Source organism: Fundulus heteroclitus, chromosome 2 (assembly GCF_011125445.2).
Source record: "Fundulus heteroclitus isolate FHET01 chromosome 2, MU-UCD_Fhet_4.1, whole genome shotgun sequence".
NCBI lineage: Eukaryota > Metazoa > Chordata > Actinopteri > Cyprinodontiformes > Fundulidae > Fundulus > Fundulus heteroclitus.
Genome location: NC_046362.1, coordinates 6,297,787 through 6,313,607, shown reverse-complemented (window position 1 = coordinate 6,313,607; position 15,821 = coordinate 6,297,787). Strand labels below are relative to the sequence as shown.

The 15,821-nt window shown below is 38.8% G+C and overlaps 1 protein-coding gene and 1 long non-coding RNA gene across 2 annotated transcripts in view; one reads left to right on the top strand and one right to left on the bottom strand.

The window, feature by feature from the left end:
• Positions 1–15,821, top strand: part of swap70b (switching B cell complex subunit SWAP70b) — a 40,552-nt gene that overhangs the window by 14,220 nt on the left and 10,511 nt on the right. Inside the window, exons 3-7 of the mRNA XM_012862493.3 lie at positions 2,104–2,277; positions 8,463–8,690; positions 9,806–9,952; positions 10,279–10,387; positions 11,546–11,727. Of these exons, the coding sequence (XP_012717947.2) occupies positions 2,104–2,277; positions 8,463–8,690; positions 9,806–9,952; positions 10,279–10,387; positions 11,546–11,727 (840 nt within the window). The remainder of the gene's footprint in view (positions 1–2,103; positions 2,278–8,462; positions 8,691–9,805; positions 9,953–10,278; positions 10,388–11,545; positions 11,728–15,821) is intronic.
• On the bottom strand, positions 11,665–14,867 carry LOC118565679. The gene is made up of 3 exons (XR_004932525.1): positions 14,495–14,867; positions 12,848–12,917; positions 11,665–11,786 (listed from the first exon to the last, which is right to left on the bottom strand). It is a non-coding gene; the product is annotated as an uncharacterized LOC118565679 (long non-coding RNA).

Below are 15,821 nucleotides of genomic sequence, written 5' to 3'. Positions count from 1 at the left end.
CCAACAACTCCTAAGAGATAATTAAACAAAAGCAAAACCATTTTTCAAATAAATATTTGTTGATAATCCAGTCTTGAAACCAGATCGCCGTCACTCCATCTTTAACACGCACCACTCTTCCAGGACTTGGAGCTCAGTTTTGTGCAGCGGCGACAGCCAAATCCATGTGTTTTCTAATTGGATTCTTAAATCTTTGAGTGACATGGCATTGACCAATCAGCTGAGAAGGAGAAAATTCTGGTCAAGATTCATACTAGTGCCATATTTTTCTGATCATAAGGTGCACCGGATTATAAGGTGCACTAAAAATTCTTACCAACTGTGTACTATCACTCCGCCCCTTCACGTACACAGCTTTCTATCCGTCCCTGTTGAGAGGACATATGTTTCTAACATAAGGCCAAAATAAGCGTAACTTTTATATTGGATTACCTTACTAGGTTTATTACAATTCCTTGTGACTGCCCCTCAGTGTATCAAGCTTGGTGTCACATATAAAACAGTTGGATGTAAATACCTCTCGCCTCCTAGATGTTTTAAGTGTTACACCGTGTACGAGGTCATAGAAATTTAGGCTCTGCACATACCTGAATGCACAGAGTCCGCCTTGATTAGACCTCAAGCATGCGCGGACCTCCGTGGAGTGAAGTAGACCCGAGGACGTGGGGACCTTCACATGAATGCACTTCTAGTTTCGACATTACAGTCAGGCAGTCTTGTGGGCAGCTCAGTGTACCGTGACACAGCGTACCGTAATGCTCCAAACATCCATTGACTGGAGCGGCTTCGTTACTAACCAAAGTCAAGCTTGCACATTTTAACAGATTTTTTAGCATACTGTACCACATAAAATCGGTCAATAAGCACAACATTAATCATATATAAGGTGCACACTGGATTATAACGAGCACCATCAATGTTTGAGACAATTTAAGGATTTTAAGTGTGCCTTATAGTCCGAAAAAATACTGTAAGTCGAAACTCATAGCAGAATGTTACACTTTTTGTAAACACATGAATCCTTATCTATGGAAACACAAAGATAAAATTCTCAAGCATTTTGGTTTACAGTGTGTAAACACTCATTTACAACGGCACATTCTGATTTACAAGCACATAATATATGACTGGAATTTGAACCCATAGACTAATAGCTTAGAGTTGTCCATTTGACAGTCTCTCCCACCTGAGCTGTGGATCTCTGCAGCTCCTCCACTGGTAACACAGGCCTCCTGGCTTCTTCTCTGATTAATGCTGTCCTTCCACCGTTTATACATATTTATTTTTTAATGTCTCGGTAGGTATGCAGTTGGGACATACTCTGCCCGTTATAAATGAATGAGTTGAACAGAGCTCCATTAAATGTTTTGAAACTTGGGATATCGTTATATAACCAAATTCTAGTTTAAACATCTCCACAACTTTATCTCTGACCCGATCTTCATGTTTACTAATGTTCTCCAACTTACCTCTGATGACTTCATGGAACAGTTTTATTTATACGGAGATTGAATCCCACAGATGGACTGTATTTATTGCTGAGGTAACTTTTCTCAAGGCAATTAACTGCTCTGGTTTTGTGTAGGGGTGGCAGAGTAAAGAGGAAGAAATACGAGTGCATGCCACACTTTTGACTCTTTTATGTTTAAAGTTGCCTTATAAACGTCTGAGGTCTAAGCTGAAGTTATGCTATGATTAAATGACCCACAGGACAGGATGTGACAGGATGGGAATGCAATTCACACTTTTCAGACTTTTATTTGTTAAAATGATAAGAATAAAAGCCATGTACCACGTTCAGTGCATTCTAAGGTTATGCAGTACTTTTTTCTGGCCTATTGCATTAGATCCAAATAAAATGCATTGCAGTGTGTTGGTTGTAAATAAATAAAAAAAGAGGAAAAAAAGGAAAGGTGAGGTTCAAGGTTCTGAATGTGCTTATGTCAGTAGGGGAAATCTTGCCCAGCTCAGGTTGTTTTACCTTTGTCCTTCCTCCAATCAACTGTTTTTGTTGGTGGGGGAAAAAAAACAAAAAGTTCTTCCTTGTTGTCAGACACGTAACTCACAGGCGCTGCTGTCTTTTTCTTCCCCCCTCTGCAACAGGCCAAGGATAACTTTGACCGCCAGGAGTTCAATAAAATGTGCTGGACGTTGTGCTCCAGGAAGAACCTGGATCAAAAACAGCTCTTCATCTCCGGCGACGACGCCTTTAAGATATGGTGCATATTCAACTTCCTGTCTGAGGACAGATACCCGCTGAGCATCGTCACTGAGGAGGTGAGGTTACATCACAGCAGCGGCCCCGGCAGTGAAGGAAAGTGAGGGGGGGGGGGCTTATTTTAACCACAACATATTTTATCACTGTTATTATTCATGATAGAAAAAGAAGAAACTGACTACTCTGAAAAGAACTAGTACTCTAAAATAAAACCGCCCCTTGGTATCTATAGGACGTTGACAGGTGGACTCTGTTTATCGAGTTGGTTTGGTCGGATTAGACGTTATGGGGGGTAGCAGAATAAAGAGAGGCACATGCATTACACAGTATTCAGATTCTCGCTTAATATACAGCTCCTATTTTACCGGTTCATCATATGGTGGAGCGAATGCGTGCGAAAACCATGGGTGAAACAGCGCCTGTGGAGCATTACGTGTCAGTTTTCAGTTGTTGATGGTTATCATTGCTCAGCTCTGGAGGTGCATGTCGCTCAGCCACAACAACCGCCCCCCTCCCACCAGTTGTTGATGAAGTTTTGTCTGTCTTTTAGTTATACCTCCGACCTTAAACTGAGTTTAAAGGCGGATAATTTGAGATATTCCAGCATCATCGTTTCATGCTGGCCGACTATTACTGTTTACTTCTACAGTTATCGGATGAGATAATCTCTATAAGTAGGCATTTATTTGGTATTTGAAGCTCAGAGGTGTCAAGTAACACAGTGCAGATACTTTGCTACCTTACTTTACTGGTCTTATTATTTTTAGCCGACTTTTTTACTTCTACCCTTTACATTTTCATACAATTATCTGTACTTCCTATTCTTTACATTTTAAAAACAACCTTGTTACTTCTATTTTATTTCGCCTTATTTTTATATCAAAAAACAAAACAAAAAAACTATCCAGACAAATTTTGCTCGTGGTTGGATGTGGTACTGAACCAAGTCGTTTGCCAACCACTCCAAAAAAACTTGAGTAGAAGAAGAAAGCGTAGAAGAACAGGGCCGGTTCTACGCCGGGGTGAGAGGGGTTATTGCCCCCCCCCCCCCCCCAAACAAAGTCATTCCCCCTCAATCAAAAAAAGCAGCTTTGTCATCTCTGTGCCTTCTCCGCTCCTTCTCTAAAGAATGATCTGTTTGCCCCCGATCACCGTTTTGTAGTAGGGATTAATGTTGCGAGATAACAAAATACAAAAGTACAGCATCATAAGAGTTTTTTTGGGTCGTTTTTTTATGATCATTTGTATTATCTTTTATTTTTCTGAGGTTATAGTTAGTTATTAGGGTTACATTAGTTACAAGATATGTTATGCAGCTGGTTTTTAAAACTTAGATGGATATTTTTACCAGCTGGAATGTTGGCTTCAGATGGGACCCCCAAGCTAGGCAGGTATTGGGGTAGACTAAAGTGCAATCCATCTTTCGGATGTCGGACACCGCTTACTCTATTTACATGAAGTAAACACAAATCACAAACTACATAAAATGCTGGAGCATCATTCGATTGCTCTGCCTGCTCCCTCATATCTGTGTGCCTAGAACCGGCCCTTTGTAGCTTAGCATAAAGATATCTGTAGCAGGGAGTGAGCAAAATATGCCAACCAAGAGGTAGGGAGGAGGTTGGAAGACAAGAAGAGCGGACTCTTGTACATCTCCGGTTGTATATTGAAAAATTTTTCCAAGATATTTGGATGAAAAGTTATATTTGACACTGTTGCCATTAGCTAACGAACTGGAGAAAGAACATATCAGGAATTGATCAATCAGGATTATTAGTTATTTTTCTTTTTTTAATCACTTGGATTAAATCTTCATTTGGACAACTCTGTCTACTGTATACACACAACCATATGAGGGTAATTGTTACAAAACCTGCCCTGAATACACACATTTAGTTGTCCAGTCCAGCTTTTTTTTTTTTTTTTTTTTTTTTTTTTTATTGTTTTTACTTTTGTACTTAGTAGTTTTGTAACCGGTTCTTTTATACTTTTACTTGTGTAAAAAGTTAAGAAGTATTTTAAACGCTAGTATTTATACTTCTACCTGAGTAATAAACGTGAATAAGTTTGACACCTCTTTTTAAACTGGATTTATTTCTGGACACGGTAGCTGAAGCATAGTTCCTGTTAGAAATTGACATGCATTTGTTCTGGGCATGAACGTGCTATTGACAAATTATATAAACACTTCTTGTTCCAGTGTGGACGGATTATGAAACTTTGGCCTTAACATTTTTGCACAATACTTTTGGTATTTCTTTGGAAAGCAAAAGTGACGACATATATATATATATATATATATATATATATATATATATATATATATATATATATATATATATATATATATATATATATATATATATATATATATATAAAATTATCAATGTTTTTAGCAATAGTACTGTCAGAGCCTACAGTTGTCTACAGCTACAAGCTCAAGTTATGCTCTAAAAATAAAACTTGCTCATTATCAAACAGACTATTTCAGTACACATGTTGCATTAGGGAGTGCATTTACCACTAAACAGCACACAATAATTGCATTCAATCATCTTTTTAAATTACTTCATGCTTTTATGTAATGGCTGATAGTAAGTTATGGCTAATCACTTATAAAATAGTTTAAAAAATGTCATTGTGGTTACACAATGACAATTTAAAACTCTCGATTCTTATATTCACCCAGGAAGACAGGAGGTGGAGGTTTTACTCTAACAAGCATCAGCAGGGTCCTCTGAGGACCAGAGTAGAGGGACTTTCACCTGATATACAGGCAGACCTAAAAACTCTGGCAATGATAGAAAACAATAGGAACCCTCTTTGGATTCTAGCTGGATTAGCATCAAGATGTTAAAGTAATGATGCTTGGTTCGGTGAAAATCAAAGAGTTTATTTCTGAAGTAACTAAAAACATTAAAAGGGAGCTTAGATCACCGCATTACTTTTAATTCCTGCAGCCAGTCCAATTCTCTGCTGACAGAAAATGATTTTGCGCAATAAACTGAGAAGATATAGCATATCTACACGGTAAGTTCCAAAGTGAGCCTCATTCGTCTCTACGACATTTCTGTGTTGTTTAAAGGTGCAGTAATAAAAAGAAATGAACCGTAGCAATTGATCACAAATGCAAAGAACAGATTAATCAATGCCTTTATCTTTTGGAACAATATGTATAATATGTAATGTTTATATAAACTAATTAAACAAAGACCGTTTTATTGTAAATTAAAACACAGATACTATTTAATGCATACAGTATTAGTAACTGAAATGTTAATACTGATAACAAGATAAAAGATGAATCCAAGGATGATGTTATATTTTCCACTCTGGTAAAGAGGTTTTCTATGGTTTGGTTCAACTTAGTTTGAACTTCTTGTTTCACTTTTGTTGAATCAATAAAAGCAGTTAGCTAGCTGTCAGTGGCAGTATTTCACATTTTTTACCCATTATAGCCTGGAATCAGTAAATCCTTTATATCTATATTACTTTTATTTGCTGCGTCAAATTTCAAAGGACCCCCCACCTCCTTCCTATTGCTTAGAGCTACCATAATGTACAAAATATGTGCATCTCTTTGCTGTCTGTGGGTTACTTTTACTTCCAGCTTTCTGATTTCTATAAAAATAAGTCAGTCATTAGGTTCCTTGTTACTATCTATTAACAAAACAACAAAACCCCCAAAAATGTAATTTTGTTTAAAAGTATTGGAAGAGGTTGGCACACAAGATCCAACTTTTCTTCATTTGAAGGTTTACTCTATCCATGATCTTTATATATTTGATCACTTAGATGTCAACAAATTGAATAGAAATGTGAAGATCATTCTCTTCCTCCCACCCAGGATTTAAAATGTGAAATACCCAACGGATTAGACAGTATTTTTATTCGTAGTAAGGGACAGAAACCCAATCACCCACTTCTTGTTTTTTTTTGGGGGAAAAAATAACTTATATATTTATTCCACCCTGGAAAACCGTTAAAAATAAAAGATGAAAACCCCAAGTGAATATGAGCTGATGATGAGTGTATGGAAGTTTTTGACCAATGTTCACACCAGAGAAGCACTTTTAGCAAAGTGACAGATTTCTGGCTGAACTGTGGGGAAGTCGCTGGTGTGCACCATTTGAAGCGAGTAAAAATTAACTGGTTCACTTCTCCCTTCAGTTCTTTTTGATTGAAGTAAGCTTTTGTTTGTTTCAACCCTCTTGCAATTATGCAAACAAAGCGGGATTTTACGCTAGCAGACTAAGTTGTTTCACCAGTTGGCCTGCTACAAACATCAGTTGCTCAAGAGCAGAAAAGGAAGTTTCCAGCTTCCTGTTCTTCTACAAATGGTGGAAGATTTACTGTTGAGTGTAACAAACATTGGAGCTTACTCACAGGAAAATTTATTTTGTTGGAGGAATTTCAATTTAAACACTGCAGTCAGCTAATGTAGACTAACTCTTATTAAACCTTTAATTAAGAAATCTTCTCTTGATCTAGATGAGTTAATCAATTACAGACCTATATCTAATCTTTTCCTATCTAAAATTCTTGGCAAAGTAGTTGCCAATCAACTATGTGAACACTTACAAAGTAATGACCTATTTGAGGAGTTTCAGTCAGGCTTCAGAGCTCATCATAGCACTGAAACAGCTCTGGTGAAGGTCACCAATGATATTCTCATGGCCTCAGATAATGGACTTGTGTCTGTACTTGTCCTGTTAGATCTCAGTGCTGCATTTGACACAGTTGATCACAATATTCTCCTACAAAGACTTGAGCATACTGTAGGGATTAAGGGGAAAGTATTAGGCTGGTTTAAATTTTATTTGTCTGACATATTCCAGTTTGTTCATGTTAATGATAATTCTCTTTACTATATATATGCTTCCGATTGGCAAAATTATCAGACAGCATGGGATTAATTTCCACTGTTATGCTGATGATACTCAGCTATATTTATCCATAAATCCTGATGAATCCAATCAATTACTTCGACTGCAGTCATGTCTTGGTGACATCAAAAGCTGGATGACTTTAAATTTCATGCATTTAAATTCTAACAAGACAGAAGTTTGAACCAGAGTCCTCAAAAATAAACTTCTTAATCAATCACTTAAGATGGATAGCATTACATTGGCCTAAAAAAATCTTGGTGTTATTTTTTACCAGGACATGTCAATTAAATCCCATGTTAAACAGGTTTCCAGAGTTTCCTTTTTTCACCTCAGGAATATCGCCAAAATTAGAAATATTCTGTCCAGGGGTGACAATGAAAAACTAGTCCATGCATTTGTTACTTCAAGGCTGGACTATTGTAATTCTTTACTATCAGGAAGTCCACAAAATGCAGTTCAAAGTCTTCAGCTGATCCAAAATGCTGCAGCAAGAGTTCTGATGAAAATCAACAAGAGGGATCATATGTCTCCAATTTTAGCTTCCCTTCATTGGCTTCCTGTTAAATCAAGAATAGAATTTAAAATTCTTCTTCTAACGTATAAAGCCCTTCATAATCAAAGCTCCATCATATATCAGAGCTCTGATTACCCCGTATGTTCCTAACAGAGCACTTCGCTCTCAGACTGCAGGTCTGCTGCTGGTTCCTAGAGTCTCTAAAAGTAGAATGGGAGGCAGATCCTTTAGCTATCAGGCTCCTCTCCTGTGGAACCAACTCCCAGTTTTGGTCTGTGAAGCAGACACCCCGTCTACTTTTAAGACTAATCTTAAAACTTTCCTTTTTGACAAAGCTTATAGTTAGAGAGGCTCATGTTACCCTGAGTTATCTCTATAGGTTATGCTGCTATAGGCTTAGGCTACTGAAGGACACCAGGGCCTATATTTTTCTCACTCTACTGAGTTCTACTGTTCTCAAATTTGCATTATTTGATGACTCTCCAATGCGGCTCTACGCTCCTTCAGTAGTGAATGCTGCTTGTCAAGACTTGACGCAATCTGCTGAGCTTCCTTAGAAAGGAAATGTTTTTACCAATGTGTATGATTTAATTGAATTTGACTTTTGTAGTTGACCTGTTATGAACTGGCACTGTATAAATAAAATTGAAAAGAAAAATTTAATTGAACTTCTCTTTCGGGTAAAAGAAACCCAAAAATTGGGAGGAGCTGTCCTCCTAAAGATGCCGTAGGTCCTGATGGGAAATTTAACACCTTTTGTGCTTTCTTATTTGCAGCTTAAAGCCTAAGGCTTGTGTTTTTGGGGGGCTTTACCATATCCCGTATTTGTGCTCTTTCACAGATAGAGTACTTCTTGCGTAAGTGGACGGAGGCGATGGGAGGAAGCTGGGTGGAGGAACGTTTCGAGGACTTGAAGTTGCAGCTGAACTCAAAGCAGCAGTGCCTGAATGTTTGGGAGCTCATCACCCTGGTGGGTTCAGGTCACTTCAGTAAGGGCATGGACCAGCAGACGCTGTCCATGGGCATCAACGAGGTCTACCAGGAGCTCATCCTGGATGTGCTGAAACAGGTGGGCAACACTCAAGCCCTTTGCACTTTTTTTTTTACTGTCTGGTTGATTAGAAATCATTATTAGGATTTGACATGAGGGAAACTAACTTGTCTATTTTGATTGCTGCCAAAGGAATGATCTAGTCATGATTTAAAAAAAAAAAATACAATAAACAGATAACTGATCAGTCTATATAACACCAGCTTCACTTTATAAATTACACACAGTTAAGCCTAATTATTCCTAATTATTCATACCCCTGCATATTCAGATGAATAATTATTTTCATTCAACCAAGAAAGTTGTTTGTAATAGAGAAGACGACAGACAAGTCTCCAAAGGATAATAAAACAGCATGTCTCTTGTGAAATAAACAAGTTATTTGTTTTCATTTACATTTTAATTAAAATAAGGACATCTTGGAAATTTTTTTAATCATGTCTTGATTATCAATAAAAAAAATATCTATTGACATTCCAGGAGTCAAGGCCTTCTAATAATTGCTAACCAGCATTTTGCATTTTCCTCTGTCATTTTGACAATTTATCTCTAGAGATGAGCTCTGAGTTTTTAAAGTTGGAAAACTTCCTTGTAATCTTTATGGACCTCTGAAGATTCTCCATCTGATTCCAGTCAGGACTCAAGCTGGACCACTTATAGATGTAAACATTACCTTTAAAGCAACTCTGCCAGGGGTATAAATAATTAAACTTATACTAAATACTAAATAATTAAACTAACTTATACTAAATCATAACTTATACTAAATAATGAAACTTACTTATACTAAATAATGTCCCCTGACATTGTGATCACCTCACAGCGTTTTCACAGTAAAACTGTTTTCTAATCATTTTGGAGTTAGTTGAAAACGAGTCCCAAAGGAGCATTCATCATACACAGCACCTGAGTAAATCTAAATATCAAGTTTTACAGTAGTTTTGTGAACTTTGTGATAGTATATCAAATATTGATGTGTCCAACACATCTAGTTACAAACTAAAATGAAATAAGAAGCATGGAACTTTTTTCAGCATCAGCATTTTTTTTCTTCTTCTTACTTTCTATTTCATCCACCACTAAAAAAGGCCAAAACATCTGAGTATTCTCTTGGTTTTCTTTTCTTTTTGTAGGGGTATATGATGAAGAAAGGTCACAAGAGGAAGAACTGGACAGAGCGCTGGTTCGTGCTGAAGCCTGGCTTTATTTCATATTATGTTGGTGAGGACCTCGCAGAGAAGAAAGGAGACATCCCGTTGGATGGAAGCTGCACTGTGGAGGCATGTATCCCCCATTTTTACTGCTGTTTTTTTTTTTTTTAAACTATCCTTGTGCTACGAACTCACATCAACAAGCCACAACACAGAAATACAGTATCTAAAACAGATCATGCCACAGAAACTTTCAAAATTTAATTGGCTCGTTCTGCTTCCTTCTACATCAGGCGTAGGTATTTTACTGATATAGTGGTCCTAAAGATTTATTCAATTATAAAGTTAGGTTTTCTTTTTTCACATTCTGGTTTTACACGATTTAACCCGTTATATTTCTGCACGGATGTAAGTCATCAGCAGGTGAACCGTTTGTTTGTTGCTTTCCACTGCAGTCTTTACAAGACAAAGAGGGAAAGAAGTGCCTCTTCCTCATCAAGTCGTCTCAAAAAAGCTTTGAAATCAGTGCCTCAGACAAGAAGAAGAAGCAGGAGTGGATCCAGGGTGAGTTGTAAAAAAAAATGTGTTCCCTCTGCATGTTTCTCCTGTAGCGGAATGCAAGTCCAGCTCATGCAAACCTTATTGGATTACACATGCAGGGCACAAAGTAGCACATAATTGTAAAGTGTAAATAAACTGCTAATGATTTTTTTAACGTTTATATTAATTCAGCCGCCCTGTGTCTTATGGGTTAAGTCTCTGCCAACCTTGTACTCTTTGTGAAATCCCTCAAGGTCAGAAGAATTGAATGGAGATCGTCTTTCAACACGAGTTTTTAACTGTTACCACTGATTGTCTATTCAGTTTAGGTCTGGACTTTGACTAGGCCATTTTTACGGGAATACACTTTGATCTAAACGGCACCACTTTACAATAAGGCTCCCCTTATAGATGGCTAATGAATAGTTTATAGATATGTTATTAATTAAGCCGTAAACACTTTGTAACTCATTCATTAGTGTTTAATATGCATTAATTAGGGGTGAGCAAGAGACAAAACCGACTGGTTTATGCGTACAAAGTCATAACTTCTAAAGTGTTTAACATGAGCAACCCTAGAGGAAATGCATAGTTGACCTCATTAGGGTCACTATTTGGAAAGAAACTGGTCAGTTTGTCACTTGCTCACCATTGATACATAATAAACACTTATGAATGAGTTGTAAAGTGTTTATAGATATTTTAATTATCTATAAAGTGTTTATTAGCCATCTATAAGGCAAACCTTATTTTAAAGTGGCACCATCTAAACTATCCCACTGTAGTTCTTGTTGCTAAGTGTTCTTCTGCCTCTTCTAAAGTCTTGTGCAGCCTTTAACTGTTTTTTTCCAGGATTTCTGTCCATCCATCTTTGCACACCTCTGAGCAGCTTCCCTTTTTCTGCTGAAGAAAAGCCTATCCGTTGCATGATGCTGCCAACACTGTGAGGATTTTGTATGCAGGGAGATGTGCAGTGTTAGTTTTCTGACACATAAAGTACAGTGAAGTCTAAGGCTTATGTGATAAGTTTGCGATATTTTGTAAAAAAAAAAAACGTGTGAAAAAGTTCAAGAGTGCTTCTGCTAGACACTGTAAACTGTAACTTCGCACGTTTTGTTAAATTAAAACGGTCAGAGGTCCCATGGCACCAAACCGGATTTTTGTGCCTTTGGTTCTTCTCAGCTATTCAGACGTGCGTGAACCTGCTGCGCCAGGGCCGGCCCGCGCCGCACTGCGAAGCCCGACAGAAGCGGCGAGATCTGCGGCTCAAGCAGCAGGCCGAGCAGGAGGAGCTGGAGCTGAGGATGAGGGAGCTGCAGACAGCAAACGAGGCCAAACAGCATGAGCTGGAGAACATGAGGAAGGTAAGGATGAGGCATTCCCTCCGTCCAGTCAGCGGACATCTGGGTCGTTATCTCTGGAACTGTGTTGGAGTTGAAGGGCACATTGCAATAAATGAAATGGGAGGGAAAAAAAGGAAACATGCAAGCACAGCATCTTAAGGATACCACAAACATATAATACCAAAGGTACCCAGAACTGACAGAACAGCTAGATGAATATACTGTACTTGGATAAATGAGGAAGTCAGGGTCTGTGCTCATTGGGACAATGTTTAATATCTTCGTGAGAACGACTGCATGAATGTGGTTTATGATCAAGCAAAAAAGAGTAAGAGGAATAAAGGCCACATAAATAATACAAAGAGGAAGTGAAGTTAAAGTGTACACATTCAACAAGCAGCTCTAGGCCCGTTGTTATACAGTAATGTTAAACAGTCGTTTCCCTGTCTGAGCGACGCTTTCTGTGTTGATCTGTCCCGTGTTCAGCTGTTTTCCATGTTTTCTCTGCAGTGTTGTCAGGATGATGAAAAAGGCATATTTTGTGATAAAGTCGGTATAAAGTAGCCAGACCAGCTGGCAGCCTGGCCTTGGCCTGGGACTGATAATCCTAGATGGGGCCAAACACACAGCATTCTGTAGAAAACTAACATTTACAATTTTAGGAACTGATTGCCACTAGATTTTAACTCCTTTCTTCTTTTGTCTCTTCCCTACTTCTCCCTCCCATCTGCTCCATAAGTTTCCTCTTTAGAACTGGTCCTAGATAATGTTCCTGCCATAGAAAGTCAGCAATGACACAAAGTGATTAAACACATTGTTATATGTGATCATTTGAATAAAATTGGGTATGTAGGATAAATAAATCATTAAATATTCTTCAATATATTGTAATAGTCTAAATTTATCACTCATTTTAATAAACAAAGATAAATGACTCAATATGTCTCTTTATAGTCCCACAGGGGGAAAATTTGTCTCAGTGTTTAGCCCCTCCTTTAGGGAGCAGTGGGTTGCCAGCACTGAGTGGTGCACAGGGAGCATAATTCCTAAATATTGCTTCCTCTGCTAACTTACATCATGAAATAATTTAAAGAGCTGCTGTTTGTAACAACATAAGAACCCTCACATCTGATTGGTTTACCTGCACAGCAAGTCAGCTGCCGGCCAATCACCTTTTCTACAGTCGTCATAGGACTGCTGGGTGTTTTGATCTGTAAGTGGAGTGAGCAAGTGCATTTATTATGTTTGCAGCAAATTAATATATTTTAATAATTTAAGATAACAATGTATGAATATACATTTTTAGGACTTTTTAATTAAATGATTTGTGGCATTTTTGTATTTCCATACAGACTGGCTGGTTTGAATGAGGGCTGCCTGATATGGACCAAAAATAATAACTCAATATTTTTAGGCTCAATGCTGATATACAATATTTATCTCTATGTTTTTCCTTTCATAAAGTAATTATAAAAAGGCATCCATGAATCAAAGCTTTCTCCCAAATGTCTCAAAGGCATATTTGTTTTAGCAAACGGCTGTAGATAAATATGAGAAACAGCTGGAAAATAACCTACTGCAAAACATAAAAGTATAATTCTAACGCCGCATAGACCGTTTTCGATATAAGCGATACAGTCTCATCTTTCTTCCGTCTCCAAAATGAGCGTACGCCTGGGTCAGAGTTGCAATGAGGACCGCACGTTCTCCCTCAAGTTTTTTTTTAAATAGATCCCAACTTTTGCATGGAATGTGGCGTATGCACGTTTCAGGCCCCATTGTGTGTGTACACTGGCGTTATAAATGAGACCCCTGGTGTCCACCCCTATATGCGGCCTTGCAAGCAGCGCTTGCTAGTTTTAAGGAATGTAGTGCTACCAGTAGTAAAGGTTTCCAACCTGTTTGACCCGTTAGCCTGTTAATATTAAAAATATTTTTACAAAGCACTTCAAAGGACTTTGACCCAGAAAGAGGAGAAACGGAATCAGATTTCAGAAGTCCAGATTTTTCACGACTGTTACTGCACAGGGCATGGCAGCTGAAGCTAGTAATGTTTTGTTATTGCAGTGTCACAGCAAATAGTACTAACAAATGTTTAGCGTAATGCTACAACAGATAGTAACTCTGTCGCCTGGGCAGCCAGACTGAATTACACGCAGCGTAAGTCAGTCTGGTAATGCTCCATTCCCTCTGGCCCAAAACAGACCGGACCAATCACAGCGCGGGAGGCGGGTCTTTACGATGCGTCACTCTCAGCGGTAGAATTACCCATAATGCAGCAGCGCTTTTCTGCTACCATAACAGCCAAGATAAATACAGAGATTTTCGTCGCCTGGTGCTTGTGCCTGCGTCACATCCATAGTTATCCGATTGGTTCTAACCTGTTGACCCCGACCCTGTTAGCCCCCCCTTTGAAATCGGGCTCTAGCAGCTCCTTACCACACTGGTACGGTGGCGTATAAACGGCTTAAGTCAGTCTGGCTGGCCAGGCTAGTAGACCTTGTACTAGACGGTCAGTAGAAAGATACTGCTGCATAGTAGCTGCACTAAATGTAACAGATTTCAGTCAGCTTAGTCCCCAAGCAGCTCTTTGTTCACTTTGACTCTTGTCCCTTCCACATGAGAGTACAACCACGAATCATGGCGGTGGAAGCCCAGTCAGTCCATGGTAGGCGGTGATTTTGTGAAAGCAGTTTTTGATTGTGTGAAATGAAGCATGGAGCCAGTCCTGTCAGCATCATGCTCTGCTTAGATCAGCAAACACCAAAACAACGATATGCAAACCTACTGAATGACTGATTCCATCTGATCAGATGCTGCGCTGGTTGAAACCTTAACCAACGTGGGAGTTTCCCTCCTGACTTTCTCCGTTACCAAGCTGTGTTCTGCCATCGGAGGAGTTGTAAACGAATGGTTGAAAGATGCTGACAATTCTTGTTTTTGAATTCCTCGCTGCTTCAGGGTTCGTCTGACCTCCGATAACAACTTGGTTTCCCACACACTCGGGTCCCAGCTACACCGCTTCACCTGCTGTAGGCTAAAGAAGTCACAAAACTGATTGAGCAGCATTCCTCACAAGTTAAATCACAGCCTAAAAGGACCAGCTTATCTGTAGGGCTCTCTTATCTTTATTGCTTGCTACTTTGTTATGCACTGCTGGTTTCAGACACACACACTCGCTGTTGTTTCGCCCAATCAAACTAGGTCAGCTGCTCATGAATAGAAACAAAAGATCAGCCTTATCAGTCATGGGGGAGTAGTTGCTGTTAAGGTCACATCAGCCTCTATAGATGTTTCTTTTTTTTGTTGCCGTTTCAAACCTGAGTCACCGTCTTGTCCGTGGATGCCGCTGACGGGCTGCAGTAACACTCAGCGGTGACTGGAATGCTTCAAAACCTGTTGTTGACTCATTCTTCCTATATGTTGCTGTCAGAGAAAGGGGGGGGGTGAACAGGAAATGTCAGCTTTACAAAAAACAATTAAGGTGATGTCATTCGTTCGACAATTGAGTAGAACCTGCGTTTTCCCAAGTACCACCACCCTGACACATTTTATGACGGTCGTACCGCAGGAATTTAATCCAGATTGTTCACGTCAGTAAAAAACTTCACATTTGGTTGAATAGATTGGTATATTTATGTCTTATCAGTTGGGATCTAATAACTTATCGCACCTTGGGATTGTTGGAAGAGGACATTTTTACTCATCACCATCAAGCTCAAAATCCAACATGGCTGCCTTGCCTATAAAAGAGCACTAGCTAATGTAAAAAAAAAAAGGGGGTGGACAGTTTATCTGCACTTTTGATAATTTGTACCGGAATAATTTTTTCACGCTAACAATACCATACGACCTCCTCAACTAAATGTGTTGCTGTGGCGATTGGTATTAAAATGCCAAATGGAAGAGAAATACAATGTTATTAGCTTTTATTGGTAATAGTGGTTGGCCGATTCACTGAGCATATGGATGATCAGATACTGCTTGGACTTCAAACTGGAACACGGTTAACTGGGCTTGGTGTCGCCACAAAATCCAACTGTGGTAATTGAAGCAAAGCCCAGGTAGCCGAAGGTTCTTATTCTGAAAACTTTCTTCTATACCCCATGGGTAGT